This window comes from Trematomus bernacchii, unplaced genomic scaffold (assembly GCF_902827165.1).
Source record: "Trematomus bernacchii unplaced genomic scaffold, fTreBer1.1, whole genome shotgun sequence".
Taxonomy (NCBI): Eukaryota; Metazoa; Chordata; class Actinopteri; order Perciformes; family Nototheniidae; genus Trematomus; species Trematomus bernacchii.
Genome location: NW_022987973.1, coordinates 13818333 through 13835098, shown reverse-complemented (window position 1 = coordinate 13835098; position 16766 = coordinate 13818333). Strand labels below are relative to the sequence as shown.

The following is a 16766-nucleotide window of genomic DNA, read 5'->3' as shown; positions in this document are numbered from 1 at the left end:
TTTCATCCTCCTTTAACAAAATACTTCACATTCATCCAGTTTGTGACAGTAGTTGTAGCATTTTTGAGACTTTTAAACTTTAATTACCGCTGTTGCTCCCCCCCCCCCTTGTGTGTGTGTGTGTGGGGGGAAAGGGAAACCTTTGGGAAAAAAGGTTGGGAACCCCTGCTTTAGGTGATAGTAGGCTGATTTAGTAACTGTTTTAATGTGACTGTTGAAACTCAGGTCAGAGTCCATGACTACACCTAGATTTCTGGCTTTATCAATAGAAAATACTAGGCTATAGCTAAATAAAATAAATACTTTTCCTGAAGTACATGTGTGAATAAGTGCATGTATATTAATACTGATGCTCTGATGATACCAATCATTCCAGTGACTTACTGTGCACCCAAGCACTGTTCAGATCCTGTCACTGATGACCTTTTAATAGCATGTGTATGCATCCAAATAAATAAAGCAGCTCCATTATAAATTACATTAGTAGCCTACTATGTTATTTCTCTATTTGACATTTAACCTCTTAGGAGGAAAGTTAATTGGGATCCCAAAGAAATCACCTTTCCAGCGTAACCCCAGGAAAGCTTCTTATAGCAAAGTTGAGTCTTGGAAATGGAGGGATTAAAATAATCTTTTAATGGTGTTTCTCAATCTCGAGTAAAGCTGCTCCAGAGCCACTATTTCAAGCATACTACGTAATCGAGTGCCGCCGAAGTACTGTTCCAATGTCCAGCATACTTGGAATTCAACCGAGCCCGGCGTACTTCGTTTGGAGAAATTTCAAGGCTGCACATGTGTAGACTCTGCGGTCTTAAAATCCCCACAATGCTTTGCGCACGGACCAATTTCCCCAAATCAGTGGCGGAAAATGTAAGGCGGGGCCTCTCATATGACACCTGCACACTTGCTCGCCTGTTCCTCTCTTCGGGTGTTTCTCAATCTCGAGTAAAGCTGCTTCAGAGCCACTATTTCAAGCATACTTCGTCATCGAGTGCCGCCGAAGTACTGTTCCAATCTCCAGTATACTTGGAAATCTACCGAGCCCGGCGTACTCCGTTTGGAGAAATATCGAGTCTGCACATGAGTAGACTTCGCGGTCTTAAAATCCCCACAATGCTTTGCGCACGGACCAATTTCCCCAAATCTGTGGCGGAAGATGTAAGGCGGGGCCTCTCATATGACGCACACCTGCACACTTGCACACTTGCTAGCGTGTTCCACACTTCGTTTTCCGAATGCCAGGAAGTATTCTTGACTCGCTTCTGAAGCAAGATGCTCGGCAGACATGTGCTACCAAGCAAGCGTACTCGCGATTGAGAAACACCCTTCGTTTTCCGAATGCCAGGAAGTATTCTTGCCTCGCTTCTGAAGCAAGACGCTCGGAAGACATGTGCTACCAAGCAAGCGTACTCAAGATTGAGAAACACCCACAGTACCAGTAAAGGTTTGGACACACCTTTTCATTCAATGGTTTTTGTTTATTTTTATTTTTTTCTACTTTGTAGATTAATACTGAAGACATCAAAACTATGAAAGAACACATATGAAATTATCTAGTTAACAAAAAAGTGTTAAAAAAATCCAGAATATGATATTTATTTTAGATTCTTCAAAGTAGCCCCCTTTTGCCTTGATGACAGCTTTGCACACTCTTGGCTATTCTCAGTCAGCTTCATAATGTAGTCACCTGGAATGCTTTTCAATTAACACGTGTGCCTTGTCAAGAGTCAATTTGTGGAATTACTTGCCTTCTTAATGTGTTTGAGACCATCAGTTGTGTTGTGCAGAGGCAGGGTTAGTGCACAGTGGAAAGCCCTATTTGACTACTGCTGTAATCCATTTTATGGCCAGAACCACTCAACTCAATCCTGCAGAGGATACATACATAAGAGTTACCAGCCTCAGAAACCGCTAATTAAAGCATCTCAGATTAGAGCCCACATAAATGATCCCAGAGCTCAAGTAGCAGACAAATCTCAGCATCCACTGTTCAGAGGAGACTGCGTGAATCAGGCCTTCATGGTCCAATTGCTGCAAAGAAGCCACTACTGAGGACGAACAACAAGAAGAAGAGAATTGTTTGGGCCAAGAAACACAAGGATTGGACATTAGAAATATGTACTTTGGTCTGATGAGTCCAAATTGGAGATTTTTGGTTCCAACCTCCGTGTCTTTGTGAGAAGGGCGGTGGTGGCGAAGTCCATAGGGGCTTGGCTTGGCAACTGGAAGGTCACCAGTTCAAGTCTCGGCAAGACCAAGTGCTACCGAGGTGCCCCTGAGCAAGGCACCGTTCCCTACACTGCTCCCTGGGCGCCGTTCATAATGGCAGCCCACTGCTCCTAACACACATTTTGTTACGTAGTACCTGTACTGTGTAATGACAATAAAAGTGCAACAAGAAGGTGAGCGGAGGGTTTCTGCATGTGTGGTTCCCACCGTGAAGCATGGAGGAAGTGTGATGGTGTGGGGGGGGCTTTTCTGTTGTCACTGTTGGTGATGTATTCAGAATGCAAGGCACACCTCAACATTCTGCAGTAGCCAGCAAAATATAAATCATTCTGGATTATTTAACAATTGTTTTGTTTACTAAATAATTCCACATGTGTTCTTTTATAGTTTTGATGTCTTCAGTATAAATCTACAATGTAGAACAAATTAAAATGAATAAAAAACGTTGAATGAGAAGGTGTGTCCAAACTTTTGAATGGTAGTGTATGTACCCAGAACACACATTGACATAGGTCTATAGGCGAACTGGTACTCAAGACCACACTGGGTCATTTCAGAACTTGAACAGGCAGCTTTCTAGATTCTCCCTCGAGGGAATTCCCCTTGCGCTTTGGACTTCTTGATCCTGCCGACAACTTCGGACACAATGCAAATCAATGTGCTCTACAGTGGCATATAAATATGTTATATCTAAACATATTTTTTACATAGAATACATTGAAAATAAATGATCTAATTTATTGGAAAGCTGTAGTAAGCAATATTATTCACATTGTTCATCCTAATACTGTCAGTCCTGCACAACCCTTTGAATTCTGCACATTGTTACTGCACATATTTCAGTTTATTATATATATTTTTTTATCATTGTTTTATTTTTTTATGTATATTTGTTTATTTATGCACCAGAAACACCAAGATAAATTCCTCTTTCTATTCTACTCTGTTTCTTCTTTTTTTTGTATTGTTTTATGTGGTATATAACCATGTTGCAATGTTGGAGGAGCTCGGGACTCAAGATTTCCGTTGCCATTTATACACTGTTGTTAGTGTGCATATGACATTAAAGCCTTTGAATCTTGAATCTTTGATTTTAATCTCTTATGTGTTAAAACCTACTTGGCAATAAACATGTTTCTGATTTCTGATTATTTGTATCCCTGATATAAACGAGTTGACAGTTTCAACAGACATCAGGTATTAAGGTTTTCCACAGTTGGACCAAACTAATGAAAACGTACTTTGCTTGGTTTTGATCTTTGTATACCTAAACCATACATACATGAATACATTTAAGCCTGATGCAGAACCAGCTGGAACAACATTTTCTACAACAGGAATCAGTGAAAAATACATTTAATATGTAATACTATAGAACTTAAAAAGGAAACAAATCAAATAGTAAATTTTGCCTGATTCCCCAGGTTTTTACCATCAAGTTTGCAAGTTTAAACATTAAATTAAACAACATTTCAGAATTTTGTTGAGTTATTTAATAAAAAATGTACCTCAATTAACTTATTGATTCCTCTTTAACGTACAAACATTTGCTTTCATGGAGGGCCGGAGAAAGCATGCTAGCTTCCAGCTGTGTCACCATCACTATCAGCAGAAATATATTTTTACATGTTTAAGTATACACACACCGACCAATTGTAAGAAAATGGTAAGCTATAGCTATAGTTAAAATAAATCTTTCTCCTGTAGTTCCTGTGTGCATGAGTGGGTGTGTGGGTGAACACTTATTCTCTGATAAAACAATTCCTGTGACACACAATACTGTGCACCCAAGCAATGTAATGTAAATTGCCATTTATATACAGTAATACAGTTATATCATAAAGGACATTAGGAATACCATGAGATGATATAAACTTGATTCATAAAAATTCAGGTGTCAGGGCTTTAACAGCAATAAGAATAAAATAAAAGATAAGTCAGATAAGAGGTTCACACAAGGAGATTTGAGAATACAAATGTAACAGTTTAGATACAAAATAAGAAATGCTCCAAACAGGTCTGTGAATAAACTGAATATGTTATCTAACTTTAAGTTGTGGTTAATTAGGGTTGCCAATTAATTACTACTCCTGCTTGTTCCAAGAAACACTTTCTATGGCTTAGTTGGTTCATGGAAATTAAGGATTTTAAATCCTCTTTCAAATGTCAAGCTTAAAGAACAAACAGTGTTTTATGGGCTACCTGGCAATTCTCCAGGTACCAGTCCACACTTGGTAATTCAAGAACTTGAACGGCACTAGTTCGCCAGTCTCTGCGGACTAGGTTTATACAATCCTGCTGTAAATGGATAAAAGCACACAGATCCTCAATCTTAAAATGCTTTCGTAAAATTATTAATAAGTTAATATCCTGTTAATTCAATACACTAGTAGACATGTTTTCCTTTTTATATTATTATTGGTGCATGTATTTCTTTGCATTTTCATGTGGCCCTTGCTCTGTTAATAATAAATGAAAAGGGTTAAGACTCAAGGGTTATTTTAAGAAGGTTTTCCGTTACAATTACTCATTTCCTGTAAACATTTTTAATAAAATAACTAGAATCCCCATTTAAAAAAAAGTAACCATAATCTGATCGCGTCTTTTTTATATAACTGTAAGGGAATACAGTACAGTTACATTTGTTGGTATCCTTATTAAATAACCTACTCTACGCACTTCATGTATTCCATTACTTCCAAAGTCTGTAAATGAATAAAGAAAACTCACTGTACAGTTTTCAATTGGCCATGTATATACCTGTTATTCGTAATTTACAAAATGATAATGTGTACTGTTTCCTAATGTCTTGAGTGTTAACTCTCTCTCTCGCGATATTTTACCAACGGGAACACAAGCGGAAGTAAATAGTCGTCATGGCATGTTAGCTGGAGAGGGGATAAAGTAGCAAGTTTAGCTTGTGTACGTCAATAAGTTCAACTTATATAAATACTTTACAATCTTACCGGTTAGCTGATCTGACGTAAATAAGTAATATATTACCCCCTTCTGCATTTCCATTGTAAATACATTACGAGAGTCGAGGAATCGTGCAGCACGTTTGTGGCCTGGAAAGACGCATGCTAGCGTAGCTAAGCTAGCCAACCTGAACGCGGCTGTTGAGCTAAGTTCACTGAAGTGGCTAGTTTCACTAGCTAATGTCGACTATCATTTTAATCATATAGACTCTACTTCGCCCCAGATAGTATTAATTCTGGCCGTCGTGGAGGGAAAGTTTGGTTGGATCTAAAATGATAATTGAAAACCTTGATGCCTTGAAAACATGGCTGTCAGAAACCCTCGAGCCCATGTAAGTACTGTTAGCGACACAGCTGTTTCCTTAACTCAGCTTTAGCCATTACAGAGTTATAAGGTGATGTTTTTAGAAACAGACAATGTGTCATTTACATGTTATTTATTTGTGTTCGTTTGTGTCTTTTCTCTATTCCAGCTGTGATGCAGACCCTTCTGCCCTCGCCAAGTATGTTGTTGCTTTGGTGAAGAAAGACAAAAGTGAAAAGGAACTTAAAGCCCTTTGTATAGACCAGTTGGATGTATTTCTCCAGAAAGGTATTTCATCTCCCTGCTTCATGCAGGCTGTATTTTGGAAGCTTTGTTACATTTATTACCTGATCCAATGTGTGTTATTGTTCCTGTCTAATCTAATATATTCTCATGAATGTGCATTATCATTATCTTTCAGAGACACAGCCTTTTGTGGATAAGCTGTTTGAAGCCATTGACAACAAAAACTACCTCCCGCAGCCAGAGCAACCATCCACTCTGATCAAAGTTGAGAAAGACGAGCAGAAAAAAGATGAGGTATTACTGAGCGGAAAACTATTTTAAAAATACTGTTGTTGCATCACACATGAATATAATAGTACAACACGATATAAAGTACTACACCTCTCATATAAGTGGCCATCAAAAATATTTATACAAAAGTTATAACAAAGTTACTTTTACTTTATTTAGACAAACCGAGAAGACGATCGGGAGAAGAAGGTTCCTCGCCGGGTGAATCACAGCCCACCGCAATCAAGCTCTCGTTACAGCAGGGATATCAGGTGTGTGCTACTGCATGTTTCAACTTTCTCGATCTACTTGTCTTTTAACTCACTAATTCACCGCTTGTCGTGCCTTGTTTCCCTGAAGTTCAAGGAGAGGAGATGATCGCAAGAGAGACGACCGTTCCAGGAAGAGGGAATATGACCGCGTCCCACCAAGGAGGGACTCGTACAGAGATCGCTACAATCGCAGAAGAGGCCGCAGTCGCAGTTACAGTCGTAGCCGAAGCCGGAGCTGGAGCAAGGATCGAACCCGAGACAGAGAGAGAGAGAGAGATAGAATTCGTAGCAGGAGCCGGTCACAGAGCAGAACTCGGTCTAAAAGTAGAGGTAAGAACCTGGTTGATGGAACTGAACTGGTCTACAGTTTTCTACACAGCACCAGCAAGGTCAATTTGTGCCTTTCACTTGAGAACATTGTTTTTCCACGAAAGAGCAATGACACCAAATCCTGGACTTTGAAATGCCTTTCTTTTACAATCTGCACTCTACTCAAAACTCACTCCATTCAAACTATGATCTGGTTTTCTGCTGACCTTCCAAAATGAATCTACTTGGATAAGAGATGACAAACAAAACAATACAACAATTATCTCCTGGATTCTATGTCTATCTTATTTTCAGCTTTTTTGATCTGTAAGTTATTAATGACTTACTGTATATGAGCGTTAACCTGAGCATTTGGAACTGATAGAATTGAGTAGTGATGGCATCATGAGTGCATATTAGGAAAAGGAACAACAACAACAATATAAACAAGGTGTATAAGTTTATAATGTGTCTGTCTATTTTCTCACTTGTATACATGTTATAAAGAGGCCACTTTTGTCTTTTTGCAGAACGGGATTCGGGAAAGTTGAAGTTAGATCTGGCCCCTGTCCGGCCCGAGGGGGGGGATGGCTACACCCCAGCAGCCCTGGTTCCCACTGCAACCACCTCACACTTCCCCGTGCCAACACTGAGTAGCACCATTACAGTCATTGCCCCCACACATCACCATAGCAACAACACCACTGAAAGCTGGTCGGACTTCCGTCCTGGGCCTCCTGTCGATCGTGTCCTTTTCAACAGGGGCCCGCCCCCCCAACAGAGGAAACGCTGCCGGGACTATGATGGTAAGGAACGCTTATCAAATATTATCCATTAAAATCGATAAATTGTCTTTTTTTGTTGTTGTTGTAGTTCTGTGTGTTTGATGTTCTTCCCTTGTTTGTTATGTTTTCCAGAAAAGGGCTTCTGCATGAGAGGAGACATGTGTCCTTTTGACCATGGAAGTGACCCAGTGGTAGTGGAGGATGTCAATTTGCCCAATATGCTGCCCTTCCAACCTCCACCACTCCCAGGTGTGGACACCCCACCGCCTCCAGGCCTCCCCCCACCACCCCCTCTCATGAACCCCCCCCCTGTGAACCTGCGGCCCCCCGTGCCCCCACCAGGGTCTCTCCCTCCCAGCCTTCCACCTGTTGCAGGTAGGGATTCACACATTTCTATGAATTGTGTAGGGCCCGATAGGTAATAACAACATATTTTGATCATCGAATGTCAGAACCTAATTTCAGGTACAAAAACTGTGACTATGGTGTCCACGACTACAATGTTCATCTCCAAAGTTGTGTTTTTTAATTGACTAAGATTATAATAAAAGGCCCAAACTTTTACTCAATTTACACAAGGTTCAAGAATTATTATCTTTATATTATGAGAATATATTAATTAATATGATTAATATTAAATGTTGATTAATTGGCTATTGCTGTAGCTAGGAGTGAACAGGAGAAAAAAGAACAGAAGGTACCTACCTGGTCAACAGTTAGAGTTATGACATGTTAAGAACAGGTTGGATTCACGAATATAGTTTCACCAGTTTGGGTTCTGCTTTAATTTGTCATTCTATAACATTTAGTTTAAATCTGTCTGATACAGGTCCACCTCCTCCTCTTCCTCCTCTGCAACCGTCGGGCATGGATGCTCCTCCCAACTCAATGACCAGCTCTGTGCCCACCATCGTCACTTCTGGGATGCGCTCCTCACTCCCCCTGGCCGCCCTGCCACGCTTCCCTCCTGGTAATAGTTGTGTTTCTTTTTAAAGTAAAACATGTGATTTAGTTTTTACAAATTGCTGTTGCTATACCTTACTTTTCTCTAAAGTGAGTTAATGTATATTATCCCTGCTGAACAGACAACTATGAAACGGATGTGTACAACCCCGAGGCTCCCAGCATCACCAATACCTCCAGGCCGATGTACCGCCATCGGGTCAACGCCCAGAGACCCAACCTGATTGGCCTCACAATGGGGGAGGTGGACCATCCACCCAGAGGTATTGTTCAACATGAACTGGACCATTTGAGCTCTGCATAGATTGTCTTTAAACATCAATGTACTGTCTGTCATACCATTGGCAGGCTTTCCGAGGTGATGATCTGTTGCTGTGTTTTGGCTCTTTTTAAAAGGCTTCCTTTTCAGTTTAGATCTCTTTTTGAATAATGTGCTTGGGGTTGCAAAGGTCTGTAAATAAAAATAATTATTGGTAATACATAGTTAAGCCAGCATACAGTTGGTTTACTCTTAAAGCTGAAGACCCCATGTTTTCCAATCAGGATAACATGCATGTTTTCATAGACTATCCTCCATCACAGTTTTGTCTCCATATACAGCCTCAGCCTATTGGGTCTACTTTTCTATTTTATTCCCATCATTCCCTGTCATTTCCTATGAAAAGATTCCACTTTGAATATTACCAGTGTTTTTGTATTATGTGGACTGAAATCTGACCTGTTGTTGTTTTTGTCTCTCCCCAGACAAGATCCCGAACAACATGAGGATCGTTATGGAGTCTAATGCGAGGAAGAGACCGCCTGTCTCCCACGATGGAGGCCTCCCCCCCAAGAAACCTTGGTTTGACAAGTAAGAGACCCATTTCCGGTCGTATAAAAAACGAATGCTGTATGCTGGCTTTAAACCCAGCAGTAATGCACCTTTCACTTTGAATTGTTTAACTCCTCTCTTCTCGCTTCAGACCCAACTTTAACCAACCCAACCACCAGGGCTATCACAACAGAGTCCCATTCTCTGCCAACGCCAAGCTGCTGGTTCGACAAATTCCTTCGGAGCTCAACAACATCAGCAAACTCAATGAACATTTCAGCAAGTTCGGCACCATTGTCAACCTACAGGTCAGTCCCTGTGTTGTTCTGTCTTTATGACAATGCAGCTATGATTGTTACTAGTCAATCAATTATAGGTCAGTATATTGGAAAAATATGTAGTTACTGTGTAGTGCAACCTGTGATGCAGTACATTAGGTCACTAATATACGAACAATGTGTGTGATTGAATCTGGTATCAGAAAATTAAAGTGTTTTTAAAACGATATCAGTAGAAAGTTTGACACAGAGGAAGGATGTTTATGATTTTTACGTTTGAGTAATGGTTTATGTTTAATATTAAGTTTGTTATATTCAACATGTGTTCAAAATAAGGCTGTTTAAGCCATTGATTCATCTTAACTAAGTAATACAATTAGCAACAGTTGGTTTGAAGCCAGCTAAAATTACAGAAGAAACTTAAGGTCAACTACGTTTGGAAAGTCTCGAAACTGAAGGATATTCCAGGGTTTAGTACACACATTTACTGTTACATTTGGGATAATAAGGTGATCTGATTACCCATTGAGCATTAACAGGATTGACAGTATGTGTGACCCACCCAGCGTTACTATAAATGTCTCACAGTACCATGCTTGTTTGACAGGTGGCCTTCCAGAATGACCCGGAGGGCGCTCTGATCCAGTTTGCCTCTCCAGACGAGGCTAAGCGCGCTATGCAAAGCCCAGAGGCGGTCCTCAACAACCGCTTCATCAGGGTGCACTGGTATCGAGAGGAGGGGGGTGATGGCCTGTCTCACCCCCATCAGCAGCCTCAGACACAGCCAGCCATGGTAAAGTTCATTCATTTTACCGTGTGGTTGTTATAAAATGTCCAAGCTTAACACCAACCCAAAAACATTTATAGCACATTCCTTCGTTAAGTTCTTAAGTAAGAATAAACACGTTGAAATGGAATGCACTAGCTTCGAAAACAAGTGCCGCCACGAAAATAGGGCAGTTATAAAACGTGTTAATCATGTAGTCGATGTTGGCGCTTGTTAGTGTTACGATCAAAGGACTCCATGCAGGACTTGCCAGAGCATTGTTCTCTCTAGGCTTTCCCATTTGTTCTACTTTGAAAATACTTGTTGCATTAATGTCAGTGCTACCTCCACACCAAATGTGAATACAAAAGGATATGTAATAATACAGAGAGCTTCTTTTACTGACAGTTGTGAGGCACTTTAGGATAAGGAGAAAATCAGCATATACATTAGAACTGCAAGATTAAATGGAAGACATTTTATCTGACAAAGACTGACAAAGACTATGTTGAAATGCATTATGTAGACATGATGTGATGAACATATCCTTTGTCACCCAGCAGCCCTCGGCCACGTCTCTTAAGCAGTCCGTCAAAGATCGCCTCGGCCCCATGCTCAACTCTGAGCCCTCACAAGACTCCAGCGTAGCCTCTCAGGTGTGTGTGTGTGTGTGATGGTGAGGTTTTTCTCATATGCTTGTCAAAATCTGCAAAGGGTGTGTTAACATTCCATATTTGTTCCCATTGCAGCAGAATTCCTCTAAGATGTCAGTGAAAGACCGCCTGGGTTTCTCTGCCCAACCAGCAGCTCCTGCGGAGAAAGTGAGTCCTATTCTTTTTGAACTCCTCCCATTCTCTTTCAAATTGTGAAAATGATACATGCTGACATTCCCCCATCCCCCCTTTTTTTTAGGTGTTTTCCACATCTTTGGGGCTCACAAAGACGGTATACAATCCTGCTGCCCTGAAGGCGGCACAGAAAAACTCAGAGGAAGCCCTGAAGAAGAAACAGGTGAGCATGGTAATGGTGGGAGAAGGGAGGTTGAAAATAATAATAATACATTTTATTTTTATAGCGCTTTTCTCATACCCAAAGACGCTTAAAGGAAAAGAAAAGAAAGGCCATTATAGAAGACAGTTGGACTCTGAAATAAATGAAAAGGAATGATGTACCCTTTTTATTATCTTCACAGGAAGCTCTAAGACTACAGCAGGATGTAAGGAAGAAGAAGCACGAAATACTGGAGAAACACATTGAGACACAGAAGGTAAGATGATCTGGAGTACAGATCTTCATCTTTATATACATACAGGATATCACATCTACAATTTACATTCTGCAACCTCATTGTAAACAAATGAAATGTCACTGTGAGAGTTGTTGAAGAGAAGTCACTTAAATACATGAGGCAACATGAGCTGCCTACAATGTTTGACACCTTTGTAAGGGATCTTGTGATCTTTGTCAAAGTGGTTAATGAAGAACAAATACAAATAAAAAAAATCCAGTTTTTATTACATCTTACACTATCTTCCATCCTTTGACTCATGTTGTTTTTAAATAGTCCACGTACTGTGGTGTAAACGGCAAATACAAAATTGAAACCTCTAATTCTGTGTCTCTGCTCCGCTCCTCTGCAGCTCCTGATTTCCAAAGTGGAGAAGAACAGAGCAATAAAGGCAGAGGACAGAGCCAAGATCATGGAAACGTTGGGCATGATAACCAAGAGCATCACCAAACTGCAAGAGGAGATAAAGGGAATCTCGACCAGCAACAACCCGCTGCGCACAGCCAAGAGCAGAGCCCAGGTGATTTGGTGTTTTTTCTAAATGTTGTTTCAACCAGTTGCTTTCTACTTTGAGATGTAGAAAGACTCAATTGTATTCTCTGATGGCGCCTAGTCCCAGGACACAGGGTTAGCAGTTTATCCAGTTGCCTTTGACTTATTACTTTAGACTTGCAATGTCGTCTTTCCTGATGTGACTTTTTAATTTGTTCAGGCACAGAAGGAGCTGCTGGACACAGAGCTGGACTTGTACAACAAGACCCAGACGGGACAGGACACTGCTCTGCTGAAGATCAAGTACACCCAGCTGCAAATTGAGGTATTGACTCGATTTTAAAAGAGCAAACTGTCCTCTCTGTTGAGTTCCATCACCAGAACTCAAATTCCCTGTTTTGCGTTTCTGACCCAGGCGGCTAGACGGGGCATCCTGTCACCAGGACGAGGCCGGGGGGTCCTCACCCGGGGCCGCGGCGCTCTCAGGGCCCGGGGGAGGGGCTCCAGAGGACGGGGAAGAGGCGTGCACGCAGTCGTGGACTACCGGCCACGGGCGCTGGAGATTTGTGGTTTCACCGAGGCAGACCATGTCGACCTGCTGCCACACTTTGCTGTAAGTCAACTTACAAGACCTTTTGATGGAAGCTGTGGGTGGGAGAGGACTGTGAGAAAGCCCACTGCTAGTGTAACTGTTGAGGGGGGGGGAGGGCATTAAGCGCCTTACTTTGGATTAATGCTGTGTGATGCGAAAACAAACAAAAGACTAACTATGTTATTGGATTGCCACCCAAAAAAGGTAAAGGTCTTATGGTGTGTTCACACCGGACGCGATGCGATGTTTGGGGGCGGCGCGATTACATGCAGAGACGCGGACAGACGCGAATTCGCTCCGACGGCGAGCATGAAGCGGTGGACGCGGCACGAATCACGCGATTGAACGGTGCCGCGTCAAACGCGAGAGTTCAATTTTTTCAACTCGAGCGTCAAATTCACGTGACGCGTTCTCGCGGAAGCCAATCAGCGGTGAGGATCTCAGCCTGCCGTCACTGACGTTCAACCAGAAAACATCAGCCGTTAGCTGTTAGCACACAGAGCTCACAGCTCCTCATATCTGTTCAGAAACTGGACAAAAGTTAAACAAGTACAAACCACAGACTGTCTGTGTCATGGCGAATACAGTCGCTGCTTTATTTATGTCTGTAGGCCGTTGTTATGAGTGTGGAATGAGCATAGACAACGTTAGCTTAGCCTGGTCGACCCGATCTTCATTCAGAAAACAAGCATTTTAAAAGGTGTTTTGCCTGCCGTCTTGTCTGCAGACTTGTCAAAGCATTAATTCATGGTTTTTACTAACCGGTATCAGTATGTTGTTACTTCGGCATCATTTAGAAACGTGTATTACAATTAATAATCACGGTAATATATGTTCATTTTGTTGTAGCTCCCGAGCCAGCACGTCTTTTACATTACATTTCATTTAGCTGACGCTTTTATCCAAAGCGACTTACAATTACCAATTACAGGGACATTCTCCCTGGAGTAACTAAGGACTAAGTGCCTTACTCAAGGGCACACTGGTGGTGTTCCTGGCGGGATTTTAACTCACAACCTTCCGATCTTCAGCCCAGATCTTCAGCCCACCTCACTATCTATTAGACCACCACTATCCAGCGTCTTGTTTGAATGATGAGAGTAAACACAGCTGCAGCCGCGGTGAAACTCGAGCGTTTAGAGCGATGCGATAGGAGCGATTAGAGCGAAGCGAATATTCGCATCGCGTCCGGTGTGAACGCACCTTTAGAGTTTTACTATAAATCCATGTGTATTTGTATATAAGTGAAAATAGTCAACAGTGCCCTCTGGTGGTTAGACCTGCAGAGTGCAGCTGACTCCAGCAGTGCAACAACACACACTTACTGTTCATTCTGTCTTTATACAAATGAACTGGTGTGGTGCATATAGTAAGGACTATCTCACTTTCACAAGGTTATTCACTACTTTACCAGTAGAGACAAATACCAAGCAGAAACAGTTAAAACAAATACAGATACATTAATAACTACAAATACAAATACCAGCGCCAGAAACAGTCAGCTATCATGACATGGAAAATATAGACACTGTTTCTTATGTTTATTTTAACAGCTGAGAAACCACCACCAATTATAAATCAACACTAAGATTGAAATACAGGGGCTGCAGTATTTAAAGCAAGTTTTAGCAAAAATATACTTAACTCCTAATATGTGTTGTGAATTGCAAAGAAGATGCATAAGATGTTTCAATCATTGTACATGAATGAGTTTGTGACCAAAACCTTGTTTGTTTACACTTTTGAAGCAATTTGGAGAGATCGAAGATTGCCACATAGATGAAAACACGCTGTCTGCAGTCATCTCTTACAGGACAAGAGGCGAGGCAGAACAGGTGAGTCGGAAATGTCCTTTGGTTCCTTCATTTCTTGATATTTTGTATTATATCTATCTCACTATGATCACCAAAATATACTTGGTGCTCAGGTTAAACCCATTGTTTATATTCAAATCTCTTACACTTTATGATCTTTACCTCCAGTAACCGCCTGTCTTCTTGTGCGCTCTGTAGGCGGCTCTTCATGGAGTGAGGTTCAACAACCAGACTTTACGCCTGGCCTGGCACAAGGCTGTCAAGACTCTCAGTGCTGCTCACGCTGATGAGGCAGAACAAGAGGATGATGAGGTTTGTCTTCTCATTGTGCATATATGTAATTTCCCCTTTTATAGCACTTATGGTAGCTGAAGTGGGACTGTTGGTTCTGCGTAAGGTTTGCTGTAAAGATGATAAATAAGGAGAGGCACGGACAGGATCTGTCTTATTTCTCTCAGCGCTAAGTACCTTTTTGTGGTTGTGTTATATTTTGAGAACACTAGAGGGAGCCATTACAGCAAGGAATTGTCTTTATGTGGCTTTCGCATGGCCTCTGTCTGCAGCTCTCATTAAGCTGCTGGTCTGACTGCAGCGTGATAATCCCAGGCTGAGACTTTAGTCCCTCTTGAGGCTTTTTAAATACATGGTGCGAGTGGAGTGCTGATGATGCTTAAAATAAAAGGTCTTTCCACTTTGAACATTTCCTTTCCTTCACTTTTTAATCGTCTATAGAGCGCATTAATCTCAGTGTTTATTTTCTCCCAACAGTACCCGGAAGAGTCTCTGAGTGATGATGCACTGCTGCAGGATGATGATGAGGAAGAGGACGACAACGAGCCTCGCTCCTGGCGCAGATGAAGATCAGACCGACGCGCCTGGTGTGAAGGACGAGCGGCAATCCAGCAATTTTATTAAATGCCTGTTCATAAAACGACAAGGCCCATTTTTACTTTGGCTAGACTTTGTTTTCCTCCTCACAAATGTGTAACTGGCAGCAGAACCATGTGCAAGTTTGATTAATTTTAACGTGTATACCAGATGCAACAATGATGATTTTTTTTAATGCTCTTAATATAGAATTTGTTGTTGTTTTCAGTTAACCGAACAAATACTTTGTCTGGACATGTGATAGCTTATCACCTTGAGACACCTTTGTTGAACTCAGCGTAGGCAAACACCTTGTTGTAATTTAACTGATTGACTGTAGCTTTTGCAGAATAGTGTTAGGTTGACTGGTTTGAATTCTCATGTGTAAATATTTTATGTCCTGGTTTAAACGATTTGTATGAAAGCTTGGCTTCTCAGTTTTTGGCTTTTCTTTGAATTGTACAAAAAATAAAGAATTGAAATGGTCTGAAAACATCCTGCCAAAAAGAAAAAAAAAAAGAAAAAAAAATCTAAATGCTCTGGCAGTGAAAAAAAAACTAAAGAGCTGAAAAAGACCATTTCAAAAAACAAAAAAACTTCCTATTCCCCTAAAGAGCAAACTTCCTAAAAAATTCCTACTTCTACAACTTTTTCCTCTTTCTTTTTTGGATGGGTAAGGTAAGCTTATGTATCGCACTGATTTTCATAACAAGGTAAAGACATGACATTTTAAGAGTATATTTTTGCAAAATGTTTACATTTCCTCTCAGAATGTATTGCTAAGCATCACACACATTTGCACAGACTTGAATATACAAAAAATAACTAAGCGTTTTTGTTCTTTTTGTTGCAGGAGCTGTCTACAGTATCCAGATACAACACTTGTCTCCAAGAGGCTTCACCATTTTACAACATGAATTTGTATTACTGTCAAAGCATTGTCTTACATGCTGATGTATTAAAAATAGGCCTACCTGTTTTCTAATGAAACGTTGATAAATGTTTCTGGCATTTTTCTCTTTTTTTGTGAATATTTTTATGCCATTTTACATCTTTTAAAATGAAAAGCAACACAAATAATTTTGCCCTTTTTTACATTACACAAAGTAGAACATCTTCTATCATTGAGAACTTGACTAACAAGGTACACGTGATAACATGTATTCATATTGATCCCTGTGGAAAAAATCAGGGAATTAAATAAACGGTAGGATTTACAAAGTTCTTATGTTTAAAAGTTTGTATCTTAACAAATGGATCAAGGAGATGTCAAAGCATGATCACACTTATTTTGTAGCGTTATATGTTCTTTAACAGTAGCATTCAGATAAACAACAATAGATGTGAGATAAACAACAACTTATAAATACCATTAATGTCAACGTCCAAGCCATTTTTTTTAAACCTCTGAAATATATCTGGTTGGCACTAACTGCTTGAAACAAAACGAGCATGGACGCCTGACATTAACCAAAGCTTTCAGTGTAAATAAGCACAAGGTA

The 16766-nt window shown here is 40.7% G+C and overlaps 1 protein-coding gene across 4 annotated transcripts; it reads left to right on the top strand.

The window, feature by feature from the left end:
- The first annotated feature begins 5092 nt into the window (after positions 1-5092).
- Positions 5093-16279, top strand: rbm26 (RNA binding motif protein 26). Of its 4 annotated transcripts, none has more exons than XM_034116550.1 (22): positions 5093-5539; positions 5681-5799; positions 5933-6051; positions 6208-6299; positions 6388-6629; positions 7139-7414; positions 7526-7768; positions 8223-8363; positions 8479-8619; positions 9101-9206; positions 9319-9475; positions 10053-10238; positions 10775-10867; positions 10964-11032; positions 11124-11222; positions 11404-11478; positions 11852-12019; positions 12212-12316; positions 12407-12604; positions 14332-14418; positions 14596-14709; positions 15166-16279. In XM_034116550.1, exons 1-22 carry the CDS (start codon positions 5481-5483, stop codon positions 15253-15255), a joined length of 2979 nt encoding a protein of 992 aa, XP_033972441.1. In that variant the 5' UTR covers positions 5093-5480; the 3' UTR covers positions 15256-16279. The 4 variants fall into 4 exon arrangements, with proteins under 4 accessions (XP_033972441.1, XP_033972438.1, XP_033972439.1 ...); XM_034116547.1 differs by having other exon boundaries at positions 10961-11032; XM_034116548.1 differs by having other exon boundaries at positions 10772-10867.
- The last annotated feature ends 487 nt before the right edge of the window (positions 16280-16766 follow it).

What these genes read in the sequence shown, in the direction of transcription:
- rbm26 (XM_034116546.1), top strand. Translation starts at nt 5,481, where the DNA reads ATGATAATTGAAAACCTTGATGCCTTGAAAACATGGCTGTCAGAAACC. An exon ending in AAGAAACCTTGGTTTGACAA is followed by an intron (nt 9,207 to 9,318) that starts GTAAGAGACCCA and finishes TTCTCGCTTCAG; the next exon opens with ACCCAACTTTAACCAACCCA. An exon ending in ACACCCAGCTGCAAATTGAG is followed by an intron (nt 12,317 to 12,406) that starts GTATTGACTCGA and finishes TTTCTGACCCAG; the next exon opens with GCGGCTAGACGGGGCATCCT.